This window comes from Mytilus californianus, unplaced genomic scaffold (genome assembly GCF_021869535.1).
Source record: "Mytilus californianus isolate M0D057914Y unplaced genomic scaffold, xbMytCali1.0.p SCAF_18, whole genome shotgun sequence".
NCBI lineage: Eukaryota > Metazoa > Mollusca > Bivalvia > Mytilida > Mytilidae > Mytilus > Mytilus californianus.
In genome coordinates this window covers 8,150,987-8,170,243 of record NW_026262666.1, presented here as the reverse complement: position 1 = coordinate 8,170,243, position 19,257 = coordinate 8,150,987, and the positions used below count along the sequence as shown (strand labels likewise).

General features: G+C 32.2%; 1 protein-coding gene across 2 annotated transcripts; it reads left to right on the top strand.

Annotated features, from left to right (window-relative positions):
* Positions 1–3,770: 3,770 nt before the first annotated feature.
* Positions 3,771–15,205, top strand: LOC127726648 (ryncolin-1-like). Of its 2 annotated transcripts, none has more exons than XM_052234086.1 (5): positions 3,771–4,613; positions 9,469–9,611; positions 10,203–10,299; positions 12,480–12,644; positions 14,820–15,205. In XM_052234086.1, exons 1-5 carry the CDS (start codon positions 3,911–3,913, stop codon positions 15,029–15,031), a joined length of 1,320 nt encoding a protein of 439 aa, XP_052090046.1. In that variant the 5' UTR covers positions 3,771–3,910; the 3' UTR covers positions 15,032–15,205. The 2 variants fall into 2 exon arrangements, with proteins under 2 accessions (XP_052090046.1, XP_052090047.1); XM_052234087.1 differs by lacking the exon at positions 3,771–4,613 and adding an exon at positions 9,042–9,153.
* The last annotated feature ends 4,052 nt before the right edge of the window (positions 15,206–19,257 follow it).

Sequence of the window (19,257 nt, the reverse complement as noted above, 5' to 3'; positions counted from 1 at the left end):
CTTTGATGCAATAGACTTGATGTAAGTATATGAAATTACAGGTGTACCTTTATTTTTGAAGTAATCAGGTATAGTTTTTTGTACAGATTTCAGGTGGAAAATTTTGCTAATATTGATAGCATCTAAACCTTTATTGGCGAATTATACTTTAAAAAAAAATTACGTTTTTCCTCATTTTTGGAAATAGTTGTTACTGGTTTGAATAGTCTATGGTTGGCAATGTCCATGATTATTGAAACTAATCTGAACAAAACAGAATTAGAATCAATGACGGAAGTATTTTGGGCCTCTTGAAATAGTAAATAAAGTTTAGATATGGTGAATGCCTAAGGATTTTGAACAAACGATAACAGGCTATCAATTGTCACGGTGTGAACAGCAGGTGGTGTATAATTTCTGTGACCATTACTTCTATGTCGTAGAGCAGAAGCGTTAAATAATTGTAATTTATTGACAGTACTACACCTGGGACTAGACAAAATACCTTCAACATCAATGCTGTCTTTGCATCCATAGGGAATGGATGTTCCCAACTCTCTTATCCAAAAGTCTTCTCTTTGTAGACGATCACTACCTTGATTTAATTCCGTGGGGTTTGTTTGCTTTTTGTTAAATCATTTCTTTACCAATGTACATTGCTTAGTCTACACACTTGGTAATAGCAGGGGATGAAGTAGAATTTGAAAGAATGCAATCTGTACAAGTTAACTTATAAATTGAATTCGTCATCTGCTTTTAATTATTATCTGTAACTTTGAAGCATATTTTAGGAGGGATAAAAACCATTGAATTCTTTTAAAAGAGCAATTTGATTCAGTTTCCTATTGTTAATGTATGTGGATACTAGATCAATTTTTTATATAAACCCTGAAAAGTGGACAAAATAAAAGACATGGTAGTATGTTCCCCTTTTGTAATGTAAACAATATAATGCTGAATTGTTATCCTCTTCTTATATAGAGAACTACCCTGTCGAGTATATTGCTTGCTTGCCTACATTGAAAGCATATTCAATATATAACTGTATGCATGCGGTATTTTGTCAAATTTCGTATTTTGCTCAGATATTTTAGCACCTACCGCCCCCTTTTTCCCAAACGATAACACCTGCATTACATTATACCAAGATAAACAGAAAGTCATGTGAAGATCGCAATGTACCAATGAATAATTATAATGGCATTTTCTATTAACAACTTGCTCTGTTGCGAGATAAATGCATATAATCAAACAGTAAAAATTAGAGAATCAAAGGAGTCAACGTATCATTTGTGGTTAAGTGATGAATTTTCATTATTGTTCATTGTAATTACAAATTTAATATATATATACGTATCCAAATCTATATATCTTAGTGTTCATTTGAAGCCTTGCATTTTGTTAATTTATGATGGAAGTGGTTTTAGAATGGTTTGATCCAGAATTCGCATAAAGGGTTATGTAAAATGTAGGAAGTACTGGTCAGCGTAGCAAGGGATTTGTTTTTATAAATTGTGTGTCTAAGAAGGAATATGTTTTTGAAGATGGCTTCTACACTCCACTACATGAGTTGCTACTAAGGTATCATACTTCTTTGCTAAAATGACTGACTTCAAATTTTGAAACGAGTATGATTATAACATATATTTTATAGATATCTGACTGCAACTTAGCTTTTCATATATCCTAATCGATAATCTCTTACCAGTTATATGACCCATCAGGGGATAAAACAACCTTATTCAATAACGCATGTAACGGTCAACTTTGGACGAGTGACTTGGCACCCTAATGTCATCAACATTCATAATTTATTAACTGAGAATTGTAGAAAAGTATGTACGAATCATCCTAGTACCAAATCACTGACTACTTAGTTGATGGTTTCTTTGGGAAATGAAAGGCTACCAGTAATGGAAATGTATAAAAATAACACTTTGTGCGTTAGAATCTCTGCTATTTACTTCACCGTAATTGGTAACGCTGAAAACAAATATCCTACCTGGTCAGAATTTTGTCATTTTATTACTTCTCAGTGTAGTAACGGAGAAATTGTGACTAGTACATGTGTTAATTCGTTTTATAGTTAATTTACATGTCTTTCTAGTAAGTTTACTTTCTACCTAGTAAGTTTTTTTCTAAAATTTTGTCGAATTTTGTATTTCACTCTGATATGGTAGCACCTACCACCCCCTTTCCTCCGTACGATAACACCTGTATTACCTTTTCCTGAGATAAACAGAAAGTCATGTGAAGATCTGAATGTACCATAAATAATCATATGGCAATTTAAATTTTCCGCACAGCTTGCTCTGTTGCGAGATAAATGCATATAATCAAACAACCAAACAATAAAAATCAGAGAATTAAAGGGGTCAACGTATTATTTGTGGTTTAGTGATGAATTATCATTATTGTTCAGTGTAATTACAAATTTAAAACATATTAACATCAATTAAGCTATATATCTTCGATGTTCATGTGTGGCCTTGCATTTTTTTATTTATTGATGAAGTATATTCTGTTGGGATACACTTTAAATGATGGAAGTGGTTTAAGAATGGTTGGACCCAGAGTAAAATGTAGGAAGTACTGGTGAGCATAGCGAGGAATTTATTTTCATCAATCTAATGTCTAAGAAGGGTTTTTTTTTTTTAAAGTTGCTTCTACACACAACCTCATCAGTTGCTACTAAGTATCATTATTCTTTGCTCAAATGATTGACTTCAAATTTGGAAACAAGTAAGTGTATAATATTCATTTTATAGTTATCAGAAAATAGAATAAAAAAAAAAAATTACAAACATTATTTCGACTTTGGCCTTTCTAATATCCTAACCGATATGAAAAATGCTGAATATGGTTTTTTGAATAGAAGGGTTGACATCAAACTCGAAACCGATATCCTTTCGGGGTTTTTAAAAGATTATAACATTTAACAATTTAAAAAGCCAAGAGTGTCTAAACAACATAATATGTTACCAGTTATATGACCCATCAGGGGACAAAACAACCTAATTCCATAACGGTCAACTTTGGACGAGTGATTTGGATCCTTAATTTCATAAACACTCATAATTTATCAACAGAGAATTTTAGAAAAGTATGTTACGAATCATCTCAGTACCGAATCACTGACTACTTAATTGATGATTTCCTTGGGAAATGAAAAGCTACCAGTTATGGTATAGACCCAGTGTTAATGTGTAGAAATAACACTTTGTGCGTTTGAATCGCTGCTATTTACTTCACTGTCATTGGGAACGCTGAAAACACTTTTTTTTAAATTAAAAGACGTGTATGTACTTGAAAATGTTGTGTCTGACGACAATTTATTGTTATGAGAATAATTACATATATACTGCCTGGTCAGAATTTTGTCATTTTATTATATACATTCGGATTAATTACAATCACGACAGTTTTGTTTTCATCTATTTACCAAAAGAGTAGCTTTTCCAAAAACTGTTTTTTTTTTAATATTTAATTACGGTTAATGATTCGATGAAGTAGAAATAACTCATCAACTATAAAAGTACACAGTTGTTATAGCTTAATTATTTTTGTACTTGTAAATTGGTTGCCCACATTTTTTGTCATTTTTATTTCTCCTTCGTTTGTAAAAACAAAATACTTACATCAAAAGAAATACAAAATGTACATAAAGGGCCTTAAGTGCCAAAACGTAATACACTTAGAGTTAAGAACTTCTTATTCACTAATGTTTCAATTACCATGATGGTTATAGTATGTAGACATGTAAGTAAAGATGTACTTTGTAACGACTGTTGACGAAACAAGATATTTTGAGAGTAATTATAAAAGATATATGTTATAGGTCAGTTACGCAGTTCTTCCAAGTCTTCAGAAGAACAGTATTTTACCATTACAAAAGCTTCGATATACAGAGATACGTTTAAGCGAACTCGCAATGAATGATATGGAAAACATAATAATATTTATTTTACATATATTTTTATTGGCTACTGTTCACGTTGACGGTAAACCGTGTTCAAACTCCAGTTCAGAATGTCAGCAAGTAAGGATGCCTCTGGTGTCAAACAAACTTAATGCCCAATTGGTCGCCGAACTTGATGTCACGTCAATGAACAATCAATTGAAAACGTACATCCGTGATGACATTAAATCCACTTTATCTGAGGATATCAAAGCCCTGGTGAAAAAGGAGCAAGATGATACAAAGTTCTCGATGTTACAGGATTACTCGTCTAAACTGAATAAGACAAAAAAAGAATATGACAATCACATTTCGGAAGTAGTTCAAAGTCTTGAAGCAAAACAAAGTGAGCTACAGCTTGAAATATCTGATGTTAACAAAAGTATAAGTGAAAGTGAATCAACCTTCAATACGGAAATAACAGCTTTGTTGAGTGGGTTTGAACAAAGACAAGAACGTTTAAAATTAGCAATGATATCGGAATATACATTTAAAATTCGACAATCTGAAGATGCTAACAACCAAAACTTTATTGATCTTGCGAGTGAACAGAAATCTCAATTTGCTGATTTGTCACGAGAATTGAAAGAGGAATTTATGAAAAGTACTACTAACCTGCAAACTCAAAAGAAGGAATTAGAAGAATGGAAAACAAATGTGATGGCAATGCTAAAAGGTAAGATTTATCTTTAAATATTTGTTAATTTTCTTTGTTTAAACTTTGAATAAAAGTTTCTTATATTCCCATTTGACATGAAGATATTTTGTAATTTATATTTTTATTAACCTCATAGTACCCAGTATTCGTATTTTACATCGTATTTGACTTTATACTGTATTGTAATCTGATTTGACTTAATATTCTCATTTAACATGCACGTTTGTTTTATTCTTATTTCACATCCAAGTATTTTTCATTCTGATTTGACATGGAAGTATCTTATATTCTTATATGACAAACAATTATGACAAAACAATCTATACGTTCTACACAGTTTCAATCTCACTCGGCTCAGATCGAAATACCAGATTACATAGTCTCTGTTAACACATTTCTATATCATATGCGAAACAAAAGTGTATTTGCGTCATCGTTAGTCATTCATCTTTATCATATTATTGTGAATAAATACGGCTTTGATATGGTTAACAGAGCAATACAACTTTATATACTAACTTTATACAACTCGGAACATAAATCGTAAGTGGTATATTAAACATGTAGCAACGTATTTTTTTTCATTACTTTTTCCAACATTTGACCCCCTTTTTTTAAATCCTGGTAAGAGTATTACTGCCGATATCTAGATAGCGGCCTAGAAAATATATCTTAAAGAACATGCAGTTCAAAAAAGTTATTGATCTTTGGGTTGACTATATAAACGGTAAACAAAATCCAAATGGTGAAATGAAAAACGTTTATAGAAGTGTACTGTCATTTTTGTCTTATCTGGTTTGACACCCGTGTTTGGTACAACTTTATGTTTAGTTTTCTCAATCGTTTGATATCCCGAATTTCAAATTACTGTTGTTAAAACAAATTTCGAAATGCGCTTTTCGTGTATCAAATTAGATTTTGCAACTTAATCAATAATGATGTATTGATTATGATGAGGGCTATAGTTTGTCAAGTTTTTTTCATTAATGTTTCCAATGGGAACCAATTCTGCCCCTCTTCTTGCCGACCTGTTTCTTTATTATGAGGCTGACTTCATACAGAAACTTCATAGGAAGAAAGATAAGAAGTTAGCAATATCCTTTAACTCTACGTTCTGCTATATAGATAGTGTTCTCTCACTAAATAATACAAAATTTGGTGACTATGTTGAACAAATCTATCTATCCCATCGAACTAGAGATAAAGGATACTACAGATACAGTTAAGTCTGCCTCATATCTTGACTTACATCTAGAAATTGACAATGAGGGTCGGTTGAAAACAAAACTTTACGACAAAAGAGATGATTTCAGCTTCCCAATTGTGAACTTTCCATTTCTATGTAGCAACATTCCAGCAGCGCCTGCATACGGAGTATATATCTCCCAATTGATACGATATTCCCGGGCTTGTGTTTCCTATCATGATTTCCTTGAAAGAGGATTGCTGCTCACAAGGAAGCTATTAAGCCAAGAGTTCCAAATGGTGAAGTTGAAATCATCCCTTCGTAAATTTTACGGACGCCATCACGAGTTGGTTGACCGTTATGGAATAACCGTTTCACAGATGATATCGGATATGTTCCGTATGTGGTAACTACAATACCCTTCCATTTTCACGAATGTGACTTACCGAATTAGACTATTTACCGGATTTATAATAACATAAGCAACACGACGGGTGCCACATGTGGAGCAGGATCTGCTTACCCTTCCGGAGCACCAGAGATCACTCCCAGTTTTTGGTGGGGTTCGTGTTGCTTAGTGTTTAGTTTTCTATGTTGTGTCAACTGTACTATTATTTGTCTGTTTGTCTTTTATATTTTTGGCCATGGCGTTGTCAGTTTGTTTTCGATCTATGAGTTTGACTGTCCCTCTGGTATTTGAAAAGAATAAAGACTGAAAAAAATATCTTCTTAAAAATACCATATTATTGTTTTCCATTTTTAAGAATGCAAATTGGTAAATATTCATTTACGGCGTATACAACATTTTTCTAAAATAATTTGTTTAACTTTTGTGTATGCTTATTATTTTTCATATAAATTATGAGTCCGGAGAGTAACTATGTAATTTACATATAATTATGAAGCTAAAAGAGGCATAACATATCAATTCAGAATACAAACAGTAAGCTTTATAGGAAAAATGCAATTTGATATAAGCCTTTCTCTCCTTATATATGCATTTCCCATCTAATGTAAGAGATAATTTAATAAATAATGTTATTTTAAGAGTGATAATTCTTTTTTGTTTGTTTGTTAAAGCAAGAGTAGTTTGCTGATGTTAAATTCTCGTTAATCGATTAATAGGCAAATCAAGGTAACGACCAACAATTGAGAGAATCATGTGAACTCCAAACGGGGCAAATCCATATTCAGTCAAAAAAGTGTCCGTTGGAAATGGGACACAATCGGTAAAATTACAGATCAGACGACTATACTGATAGCTAATGATCTGATAACCCGATAACATGTCGCTAGTGAGTCGAACATCCACCACATTCTATCGATCGACCAATAACCGCCAAACTTATGTAGTGTCATTTTTAGTCGTTCTTATTTCATAACGGTGTTAAAAGAAAGTACTAAGCAGAAGGTTTCCTAAGGATTAATGAAGCTGCTACTTTATAAAAATTACCTGAATCTTACTTCTTACCCCGAAAATTTAACCACATATGTGAAAATGTCTCAGCTTCGAAACGAACCCTCATATAAATCCAAGTTTACGATATGGGCAGAGAAGTTTTCGAAAATGCTATCATTACCGCCTGCCTGACGTTTCCTGCTAATATTGACCCAGTTGTTGTTTATCTGTTCAAATCATCAAAGTACTTAATTGTCTAAAAAAGCTACTAAACATTACTTGCTTCACTGGAGGCAAATTTTCTGAACAGTACTGAATGTACAATTGTGTTAAGGTTTTGAACTGTTAGATGATTTTAAGATCAAACAAGTGGAATTAAGACCAAAATTCATTTACTTATGTCATTCATAAATCTTTATCTCTAAATTATCCATTTATTTTGAAGTATAAATGTTTTAATTTCTTTTATGACACACATTGTAAAGACAACATTTCAATTTTTTTGTGTTCATCTGAATACTACAACAATACGAACGGACATTTTTTTTTTACAGGGGTTTCATTAAAACATCATCATGATAGTAAAAAAGAACCTTTAAATAAAAGCAACAGTAGTATACCGCTGTTCAAAAGTCATAAATCGATTGAGATAAAACAAATCTGGGTTACAAGCTAAAACCGAGGGAAACACATCAACTATAAGAGGAAAACAACGAAATAACAGACAGCAGATGAAAATTCATTCCTATATTCTAAGATGTTGTTACTTATCTTCAAACAAAATGATAAACATACAAATTTGTTTTTAACATTAATCGATTGTGATGTACATTTCTTTATATTGGACGATAGACTGTATATATTCTTGACTGGAATGTCTGAGTTCATTACACAAAAGAAAGCATGGTCTTAATTTAAAACAATTATATCATGGGTATGAAAACGAATGACTGAACTTATTTCTACAAACAAACATTTTGTGTGCACAGAAATTGGAAACTTCTCTTTCATTTAACTACAAGAGAGATGTTTAGCTGCTGTTGGGCAGCCATTCCCCGGTGATATTATTCGCAAATTAGCAAATCAGGTACCGGTATGGTTGAGAAGATATATTTATTATTTATTTGTGTGTATTTTTTTTATTGATTATTTGAATATACAAAATGTTATGGACGGATTGACCAATTTGCTAATGGATGAATGAATGAATGCAAAAATGAATTGGTGATAAATTATTCAATTATAAATGTTATATGTATCTAAGGACTAGCAAATGCTGATTTTATTTGATTATGCGACCTGCTTTACCCGGCTGAAATCCTGAGTCTAAATTGTAATGTGCTAGTTTGAAGGATATCAATCCACAGGAAGGCATGTATTCCTATTACACATATTATTCGGACTCAGATACCAGTCTGTTCTCTTATTTCTACGCGATGCAAATACTATTAGGTTACAACTCCCGCAAAGTTTTTGGCCTATGACGAGTTTTACTGTTACATTTTTTATATTATTACTGATTTTTATTTCCTTTTTTTTTTTTGCATTTGCCTTTTTAAACTTTAGCATATAGCTTAGTTTATGGAAGTCATTCAATCATGCAGTGCTGTCGCTACACTGGTGTCTGGCTGTCAATAAATGCCCGAGTGGCAAGGACGATAGTTATGTTTAAACATAGGTCACAATACCTCAGGCAAAATTGACCTTAACCAATATCTATCATGTTTTATCGCCATTAAATGCCTTATGCATTTGGTTTGTTCGAACACATACATGAGAATGGTATTCAAGACGAATGTGACGTGTACATATTAATCGGTATCGTACGTTTATATAACCTCTTCCGTTAGTTTATAGTTGTTCTTAGCCGTTCAGAGATTGTTAGGATGACTCCTTTAGTTTTGCGCTGTGCCATTTTCTCCTAGTACATCAGTAAAAGAAAAGTGTTCAACGTGCATATATGCTACATTAAAGTAGGTTCGGTATATCGTAATTGTGTTACGATGACGTCAATATTTTGTGGAAATTTTTTTTGATGAGATTATGTTTGTCATTTGAATTTGTTTTGAAAAAGAGTGGAAATCAAACACCAAAGGTTAAACAAATAAAGATCACCAGTAAATGAACACGATAAGCACCTTATGAATGATACAAAACGGTTAAAGATTTTGTGTTAATCTGTAGATGTATGTTGTGTGATCGAGGTGCTGTGTCAGTGTTTGATCCGTGACATCTCCTTATTGCCATCATTGTTTTCTTTCAATTAATAATAAAATATTATTTCACAGGTGCATTTGCTTCTTTACAATATAAGGACTGCAGCTACATGAAAGGACAACAACGGGAGAGTGGAGTATATACCATATACCCGGAATATACAAATGGAATCAAAGCCTACTGTGATATGTCCACTGATGGAGGTGGATGGACAGTATGATTATACTTTTATTCTTTAAAACTGTTTGAATGTTCACTTGTTAACGATTTGGATATGACTCTTAGTTTTGATACTTACTTGTGCTAATTGAGAATTAGTCTGATAATAATAATGGCAGACAAGGTCTAAATATCTTCAGCACATTTAAATTTACTGAAAATCATTAAGAAAGTTATTAATTATGTGTATATATTATAAAGTAAGCAATGCAATTTGCTGTATTGTTTAACTTGGTTAAAACATTCCGTCCATTTCAAATTGTGTAAATTGTTAATAAGGATCGACCGCTGAACTCCCATTTTTCATCTAATTTCATGCAAAGTAATAATGCATTTGCAATCAAGTTTTTTGTTGTAGCAAATATAATTTCCTAAAAATCAATAAAACGAGAAATAAATGATTTGAACTGAGAACCAATCCGGTATAAAATATTTCCAATACATATCAAATCATTATGATTTATGATGTCTGCATACAAATTTAATTGACGTAATTCATCATGTTGTCGGGAGTTTTATGTATCGTCATGTGGTTATTTTCCATAGTGTACAAATGAACTACAAAAGATATGTAATTGCGTTGTAGGTAATACAAAGAAGAGTAAATGGAACAACAGACTTCGAAAGAAACTGGGTCGATTATAGGGAAGGCTTTGGTGATCCACAGAAAGAATACTGGCTTGGTAAGTACCATTGTAAATAATTGTATCATAACAATATTGATACCTGACATATTTGTCACATATCTATTCCTTTAACATTATTTAAAGAGTGATCGATAAGTTTAAATTGTTTAATTCCACCTTATGTAATAATACTGTATTTTGATTGGATGAGAGAAATGGTATTTTTCACAATTTTCTATATATTGAGATTTTCTTTCCAGTGTATTTGTTATTAGGGAATTCCATGTGCCGGGGTATTTGCTAGCAAATACCATGGCAGATGGGGAATACCATGTCTAAAAATAACTCAATGAATTATTCTTATTCTAATAGCACGAATTGATGGTTATTCTTTATATACTGCAACTCCCACAACTGTTCCAAATAAAATATTCAGGATAAAAACCATCATTTTTTAATTTGGAGCGAATGACGTAAAAATTCCGCGAACCTGAACTTTTATGACGTCATTTATAAAACTCATTGGAAACGCGTTGTCAAACTCATACATAAGGAGATATACGGTCAGTGACTGTACATCAGAAATTATAATACGGTCAATGCAATCTGACTGCGCAAATAGCACACTCCAGCTGCAGTATATGCAAAAATTATACAGTCAAGCAAAAACTCCAAATGATACCTGATAACAATAAAAAAAAACTGAGGTCAAGATGGATACAAAGAACATTCGGTGGAATTAAACAATTATATCATGCTTACAAGGAATATTTGCCGAAAATACCGGTTTCAAGGTAAACAAATTTCCCTCGCCTAACGGCTCTGGAAATGTGTTTACCTCCCAACCGGTATTTTTGGCAAATACCCCTCGTTAGCATGATATATTTGTATAATATCTCTTTTGTTCTTTTGTTTTCCCCAAACATACAGTAATCGAACTACCAATGTAATAACCAATATTGCACTTCTAAATAAATGAATAGCAAAATTCATTTGAATCACAAGTTACATTTCTTTTTTCAAGTTTATCGAAAACTTAATGGCACTGAAAACGAGATGTTTAAAATCTGGAAAGACAAATGTACCCTTAACTTAAACTTGATTAACATATCATAGCATCGATAGGGTAACAATCATAATTTACACTTTTCTTTTTTATTCCATGTATCAACAACATCATTTGTTTTTTTTACCTATTGTTTTGTTGGTTTGAAGTCCACAACCAACAAGGTAGCATAAGAAGTGTTAAGCTGGAGGAGTATTTTTCCATTTGTTTGATGTGTTTGAGCTTTTGATTTTGCCATTTGATAAGGGACTTTCCGTTTTGAATTTTCCTTGAAGTTCGGTATCGTTGTTATTTCCATTTTTTACAATCAAATATATGTATTTTTTGTCAATTTAAATGTTTTTGCTATATTTATAAGATACAAACATATAAGAAGAAAAACACACGCTACCTATCTTGATACAACGTTGGTCAGTGTTTTCGAATAACTGAAATGCAGCCATTTTTTAGGCTATACATGCTTCTCTTTTCATTAATAATATTTGGATCTCTTTCGTTCCTTAACTTCATCTTTGAATACAACATGTATTTTCAGGACGAAAATAGTATCATATAACTTGAATATACAATACGTTTTCCGGAACCTATGCCATCAATCATTTAAAGTTCCATCGAATATGGTATCGTTTGAAATTGAGTCAATATATCCACTCTCATTGTTTTTGGTTACGAGACTGAATAAATTCAAAATCAGTTAAGCCGAGAACCAGCAGATAAAAATCCAAAATACAATGAGTTTCATTTAAACGATTCCTTAAATCATTCACAGTTTCGTTGCATTAGATTTTATTCGGTTTGGATCAAATAAACTATCCACCGCAGTCAATGTAAATGAGAGACAAAAGATACTAAAGGGATTTTTAAACTCATAAGTCGAAAATAAACCGAAAACGTCATTTAGTAGTTGTAATGGTAGTTTAATGTGTCATGGTACTTTAAAGTTTGTTCCTAACTATTGAAAAATTGTACAGTTCACTATTTACCAGATTAAATTTTAAAAACAGTATTCTGTTTTTTTGCTTTTAAATATAAATAAGTTTATAATCCGTTTCTTTTTTATTAATTGTAAAAGTAAACAAAGTTGTGTTAGTGGTTATTAAACATATACATTAAACATTTTTTGCTGCGCAAATTAAAATTGAAATCACACCAATGTCATATTTCATTACAGGTAACAAATATTTAAACATTCTTACGACTAATGGTAAATATGAACTAAGAGTAGATCTAAAGGACACATACAACTGGATGACGTATGCTTTGTACAAGACATTTAGTGTTAGTGACGAGAATTCACAATACAAGCTCACAATTGGGGGATATAGTGGAACACTAGGTAAGTTTGTCTAAATGTAGTAACGTTCCTGCAATGAAGATTTAAACGGGTATTTTTTTTTCAATTTCAAATGAGTAAACTGCGCTACATTTCTTACTATATGTGCACGAAAATAAAATCAAAGTAATCAGATACAAACAAACATTATGCCGTATATGTTTTATTCAAATAGCTTGGAAACTGATGTTACTCTGTTACTCTTCAAACAATTTGTTACATGTCTTAAATATCAGTCTTTGATACCCAGTTATTTGTTGAATCTAATTGTTCATTTACATAAATGATATTTCAGATTATTGTTCTCTATGAATGACTTACATCATTTGCTAAGGAGAATCCAAAGTAAGCTAGTTACTGTTTGCTTTTGTGTTCATATTTCTGTACTAAATTTGAAAATAAAGTGAAAACTTATAGAAACGGCAAACATATCGATACCCGGTATCATGTCTAGGGTACTCAGCATTCTCTACTTATACCCAAATTTCGATACCCGTCGGCCTCCACGAATGTGATTTAATTTTCGGATAAGTAGGCCTCAATTCCGATCAAACCAACCATAGCTAACACATAGATGATCTTTGTTACCTTGATATGTAGATAGGAGGTCTAAATTAAAATCGATACAATCTTTTAATAGGTTGCCAAATATAGTCCATATCTGGGTTTTTTCAAATACATAATAAAAATTCTATGTCACGGGTCTTGTTAAAGCAACAGGTTATGAAAAATGTTTAGATTTTGTATAGATTGTTCCTGGAAAAACATAACTTTGTTTCATAACAAATATACACCACAGACTTTTAAGATATTATATGAGACGATATCTCTGATTTTGGGCTTTCAGACCAGAAAAAGTAAAATAGGATCACGGGATTCATTTTGTTTACCTCAAGAGGAAATAGGTTTATTCATAAAACAGTTCAGTATAAAAGGTACATTATCTGAGTTATATCCCCTTATATGACAAAGAGACACAAACAAATATGAATCAATTTTTTTTTTAAGAATTAAAAGGAAAATAAAAAGTCGCATAAACTATGATAAAGCACATTCAATTCTTTATTCACACTGAAAAGTCTAACAAATGAATTACATTATTCTCATTAAATTTGCACTGTTCATATAAGATATTGACAAATTGTTTTTTGGTATTTTACCATCCAAAATGGCAGAAGACACATGAGCTACCTTAAACGATGTATGACATTTGACTATTGGTAAAATTAATGTTGCCTTTATTAATCATTCAAACATTTCTTCTCTTCCTGTCTTTTATTTACCCCTGTGCCATTAAAAATGCTATCAATGCATGATTATTACATTCGCACAAACTGATTAAATGTCTGTTAATTTTTTTATGATAAGCAAACTCATTTAAAACTTTAAGTAATTATAATCTGAACATTTGGATCCATGTTTGTATGATGATCGATATTTGATAAACCAGTTAATGAGGATGCATTGAACTAAAATACCGGAAAATTACAAAAATGATACATAAGAACAAACGGGAATATACAAAGATATGTAACTATTGATTCAGATAGGTATCAATACATTGATTTATAAATAAACCTATGTTTTATTGAATTTAGAATGCACGAATCAATTAATATCGAACACTTTGAATTGTGCTGTCATTTTCGATTAACCTGAAATTCCACCAGTTAACATGTTCTTTAAATAAAATATTGCTGAAAAACGTATTCCGTTTGATTTAATTTCGTTTGAAATAATACAATTTACCTTTAGAATTAAATTTTCAGAAACATCGTACATGTTTTACCTATAAATATAATATTACCCCTTCCACCCTAAAAGCCGTTGCATAACAAGTAATGCAGGTTTATGTATTTCAGGTTTTCTTATATACCACATGTATACTGTGGACAGGTTTTTTTTATCGAACGCTTTCCATAATAATTGTTTTAGGTATTTGTTTCTGGTTGTAGGTAAACATTATATGATAAAGAATGAAAAAAAAAAGAAAAAAATCTACATAACCAAAAAATTAGTAAAAACAAAGTTAAGACTGCTTAGGCATGAGACGGCACAACATGTGAAAGGATTAAACTATTTGTCAATGTACCGAGTCAGTCCCCAAGTTTGCCTCCAATTGAAATATCATTATTATGTGTACAAAGATGTATTATAAAATAGTGCTTTTTGTTTTAGATAATGGGATGGCATACAACAATGGTAGGAAATTCACCACAAAGGATCGTGATCATGATAACTCTGGAGAAAACTGTGCTATAAAACGTGGCGCTTGGTGGCATGGAGTCTGTAGTCCTGCACAACTGAACATCGACATGACAAAGAAAAAACTATATTGGTACAGATATGATTTTATCACGTCAAGTATGATGATCAGAAAAATTATGTAAAGAGAATGTTTTCCGTTACATTTAAATGCCGATCAATATAAAAATTTAATTACGTTATGATAAAACAAACGTGATTTGCATATTTGTTATAAGTGTGTCAAATTATTTATAATGTTCAGAAAACTGCGTGAAAAATGAATGAACAAAATTATAATAAAGTAAGTATAAGAAACACGCATTGTTTATTGTTTTCCATTCATCTGATTGACAATCATTAAAACAATAAATCCTAAGTAATCTCTTTTATTTACATTAAATAATAGATTTTTGTCAATGAAAAAAGGGTTATGGGAAGTATATATATCTATCGATAAACTTCCTGGATGAAAACACTTTCAATAAAAACGTACTGCAAATTGAATTATAAATTGGAAATACCAAGCAATTGGTCACCTCTGTATCTCTTAACACGAGATATCATGTATGGCTTCAACATTACGACCGGATTTTGCTCTGTATTTATACAATCCTCATAACCAAAGAGACGCAGCTCTCGTCATAGATTATGTTCATATTCGGTGACTTAGTACACTTCCGAAACAGTACAAATATACAACTATTCAGTAAGGTTACTGACTTAATTTATAACTTCTTGTCATTTTTTACAGCACTCAGTCGATACCTCTGCTGGTGGACTATCAGCCTAGTAGTCAGTACTTCGGTACAGACATGATTCAGAACAAAACTTTCTAAAATTGTCCGTTAATAACTTTTGAAATGATTAGAAATTAAAGTTTCAACTCCCTCAGGCAAAGTGTACCTTAGATGGATTTGGCTATTTTTTTATGTCATTTTTGGGAATATAGCTCTTCGACTGTTTCGGTTCTTCTATATCTTTGGCTTTCAAGTATTCTGCTCTAAGCGTTCCTGATGAATGTAGTTCCAGAAAAGCGCTTCGGACGCATGCAATTTGTAACGTGTTGTTTTAATTTTTTTACTTGGAATATAAAACTCATCAACTATGCATGTATTATGTTTAAAGTTTTGTAAGGAAGTATTGAGCACTCTCAAACATGTTTAATCCCACCACATTATGTATTCAGGAGCCTGTAAATCAGTTGTTGTTGTTGATTGTTATCTATCATATTTATTTTTCGTTTAGTGTTGTGTTCAACATCAGGTCATTTTGTCATTTATGACCTTGTAAAGCTTTGTATACGACTTTGATTTTGCTCATTGTTTAAGGCCGTTAAGTTGGCAACATCTGAATCATTTGGAGTATAGGTATTGCAAAGGCATTCATACCACATCTTTTAGCTTGTATATAACATATAGACGTAAGATACCAAAGGGAATTCAAACTCATGAGTCAATAATAAACTGACAACGCCATGGAAAGAAATGAAAAAAAAGACCAACAGACAAATAACCAACGCAAAACACCACACTAAAACCGGGGATAATCTCAGGTGCTCCGGTAGAACAAGCAGAATCTGCTCCACATATGGCACCCGTCGTGTTGCTCATGGTAGTACATACCAGGTTATGTCTTATTCGGTAGGTCACATTTTGTGAAAAAAGGACGGGATAGTGGTTACGGAAATGGAACATACTTATCGTCATCCGCGAAACAAATATTCAAGAACGGTCAAACAACTCGTGGTGGAGTCCGTTAAATTTACGATGACATGAATACAACTTCACCACTTGAAACTTTTGTTTTAAAAGCTTCTTCTTCAAAGGAAAGCATGATAATAAATTTAAGCCCTTGAATCAAAAGCTCAAACACATCAAACGAATGGATAAGAACTGTCATATTCCTGACTTGGTAAAGGCATTTTCTATGTAGAAAAAAGTAGATTAAACCTGGTATTATAGCTAGCTGAACCTCTCAATTCGCAGACAGTCGCATGAAATTCCATTATATTGACAAGAATGTGTGAACAAAACAAACAGACATAATAGGTAAAAATGTACAGCAGTCAACATTGTTTTATAATCTTAATCACTATAAAAACAAACAAAGGTGTACATGTAGGCAAAGAAATACAAAAAGGCACATAAGCAAAAATAAAAGACAAGAATACAAAAACTTACCCTAGCACAATAACACAATGACGGGATATATAAGAACCGAGCCACGTCAAAGGGATATTACCAAAAAATAGACTGAACAGTAAAGGTAATAAGTTACAAAGACAAATAAAAAACCAATATAACACGTAATTAAGATGATAAACAACGTAAGTACCTAGAATCTATACTTCAAGACCATCGTTTATTATTTGTGAATTCGAAACGGAATATTTATCAACCTTGTTTTTAGAAAAAGGACGAGACGTTCTTTAAAATCACCCTGGTTCATCAACTTTTTGCTCAGACATTGGTGACGTTTTATACAGTCGTCTGAGTAGCAGCTGCAAGCTCTTGAATACCGAAAGAGTTGGGAAATGTATATCCCATATGCAGGTGAAGTTGGTATATTGCTACAAAGGTGGGGGAAATTGATAATTTCAAACTTAAAATCGTCTCGTTTGTCATTGATTCTGGTACTGAGATGACCGCTTATGTCAAATTCGAGGTATACGTCTAAAAATGAGGCAGAGGAACCGTGTCTGTTGTTTTTTTTTTATTTATAGTTCTGGAGGATATATTAATGGAACCAAATCAGAAAAGTTTGGATTGTTAATTAAGAAAAACTTCATCAATATATATGAATGAAAAATTAAATGATCTGGCTTTTTTGACAAGTGTCTGAAGGTTTCCGACTCGTATGAAAATAATTAGAGGTTGGCAAGGAGAGGCGCACAGTTCGTTCCCATAGGAACGCCGACATTTTGTTGAAAAAGTCTACCTCCAAATTCAACAAATTTGTCAATAAGAAACTCCAGCATACTAATCACAGTATCAAAGCAATACATTTATAGTGTATGCTACCCTTTTTTTGTTGAAAAGCATTGTGGATTAATTCGTTAAGACGATTTTTCAGTTTCACATTGGAAATGATGGTATACAGGGTTGAAAAATCAAAAGTTTTGATAAAACTAATTTTGGAGAAAGATCGAGATTCAAAATTATCCAGAAGTTCTTAAGAGTTTTTCAGAATCCACATATGGTCAATACCACTACGCGAGTAAACAGTTTCACAGTATTTCTGAAGACCCTTTTTCACTGCAGACATATTGTTGGTCAGTCTAACGGACAATTCCTTAGTCGAACATGCAGATGAGTCCTCAGTGTACCGTTGTTTGTACGGAATTTTGTGAAGCTGAGGTATCCAATACAAATAAGTTAAGTCCTCCGATTTGGTGTTCAATGTAATGTTTATTGAAGCCATAGAGAACTTATGATTCGCAAAAATCTCCTCCTTGCCAAATGAAATGTTTGTGTATTTTGGATTACCTGAGTGCTCATTTATTCCCAATTCTTTTACAAGACACTCGTAGTAGTACCATTTACTTACAAAGACAATAATATCTGAAGCTTTGTACGCAGAATCAAAAACATATTTATCGTGAAGAGATGCTAGACATTTCACAGCTTCTTTGTCTGTGAAAACGGACTTTGGTCGATCATTCACACAACTTCTCAACTTATGATTCGACGTTTTGTCTGAGACCTATTTGTTTTTATCCATCCTGACAAAGTGTCCAGTTCAACTTTTTCTCTTTTAGCCCATAATCTGGCGTAGTCCTCAATGGAATCCATAATTATATTGAAGTTATAGTTCCAATTGATGTGTGTGATGGGTTCTCTAAACTTAGGACCATGAGATATCACCTTTCGGAGATGTTCATGCTGAATTATGTTTAGATCCACAGTAATAACATGGCAAGAGGGGCTGTAAATAAAAGGCGAGTAGGAACAGTCACATGCCAGAGGGTTTTTAGGTATTGTTCGAAATCAAAGTCATGCAATGCTTGCTTATAGCTAAATACTTTAATTGCAATGGTTTTGCTGTAACTGTAGGATACATTAGGAGCAGACTAATTTTGAAGATAAAGTGGAATTTAGATGTTTTCTCCTTGTCATGAAGAATGTTGCTGATGTCGATTGCATCAGTTACTTTATTGGTGAACTGAAATAGATGGAATTTCCTCTTTTCAGCAAGTAAAGGTTCAGATCTTACTGGTTTAAAAAGACAGGAAAAGGGCTACATCACAAATTACACTGACCACTCTGTATAATGCAGAAAATGTATTTATGTATCCTTTGTGCACAATCTCTTAAACATGTTAGAAAATAAACAGGCAGTGAAAAAAGAATAAGTCTAATGTAATGCAACC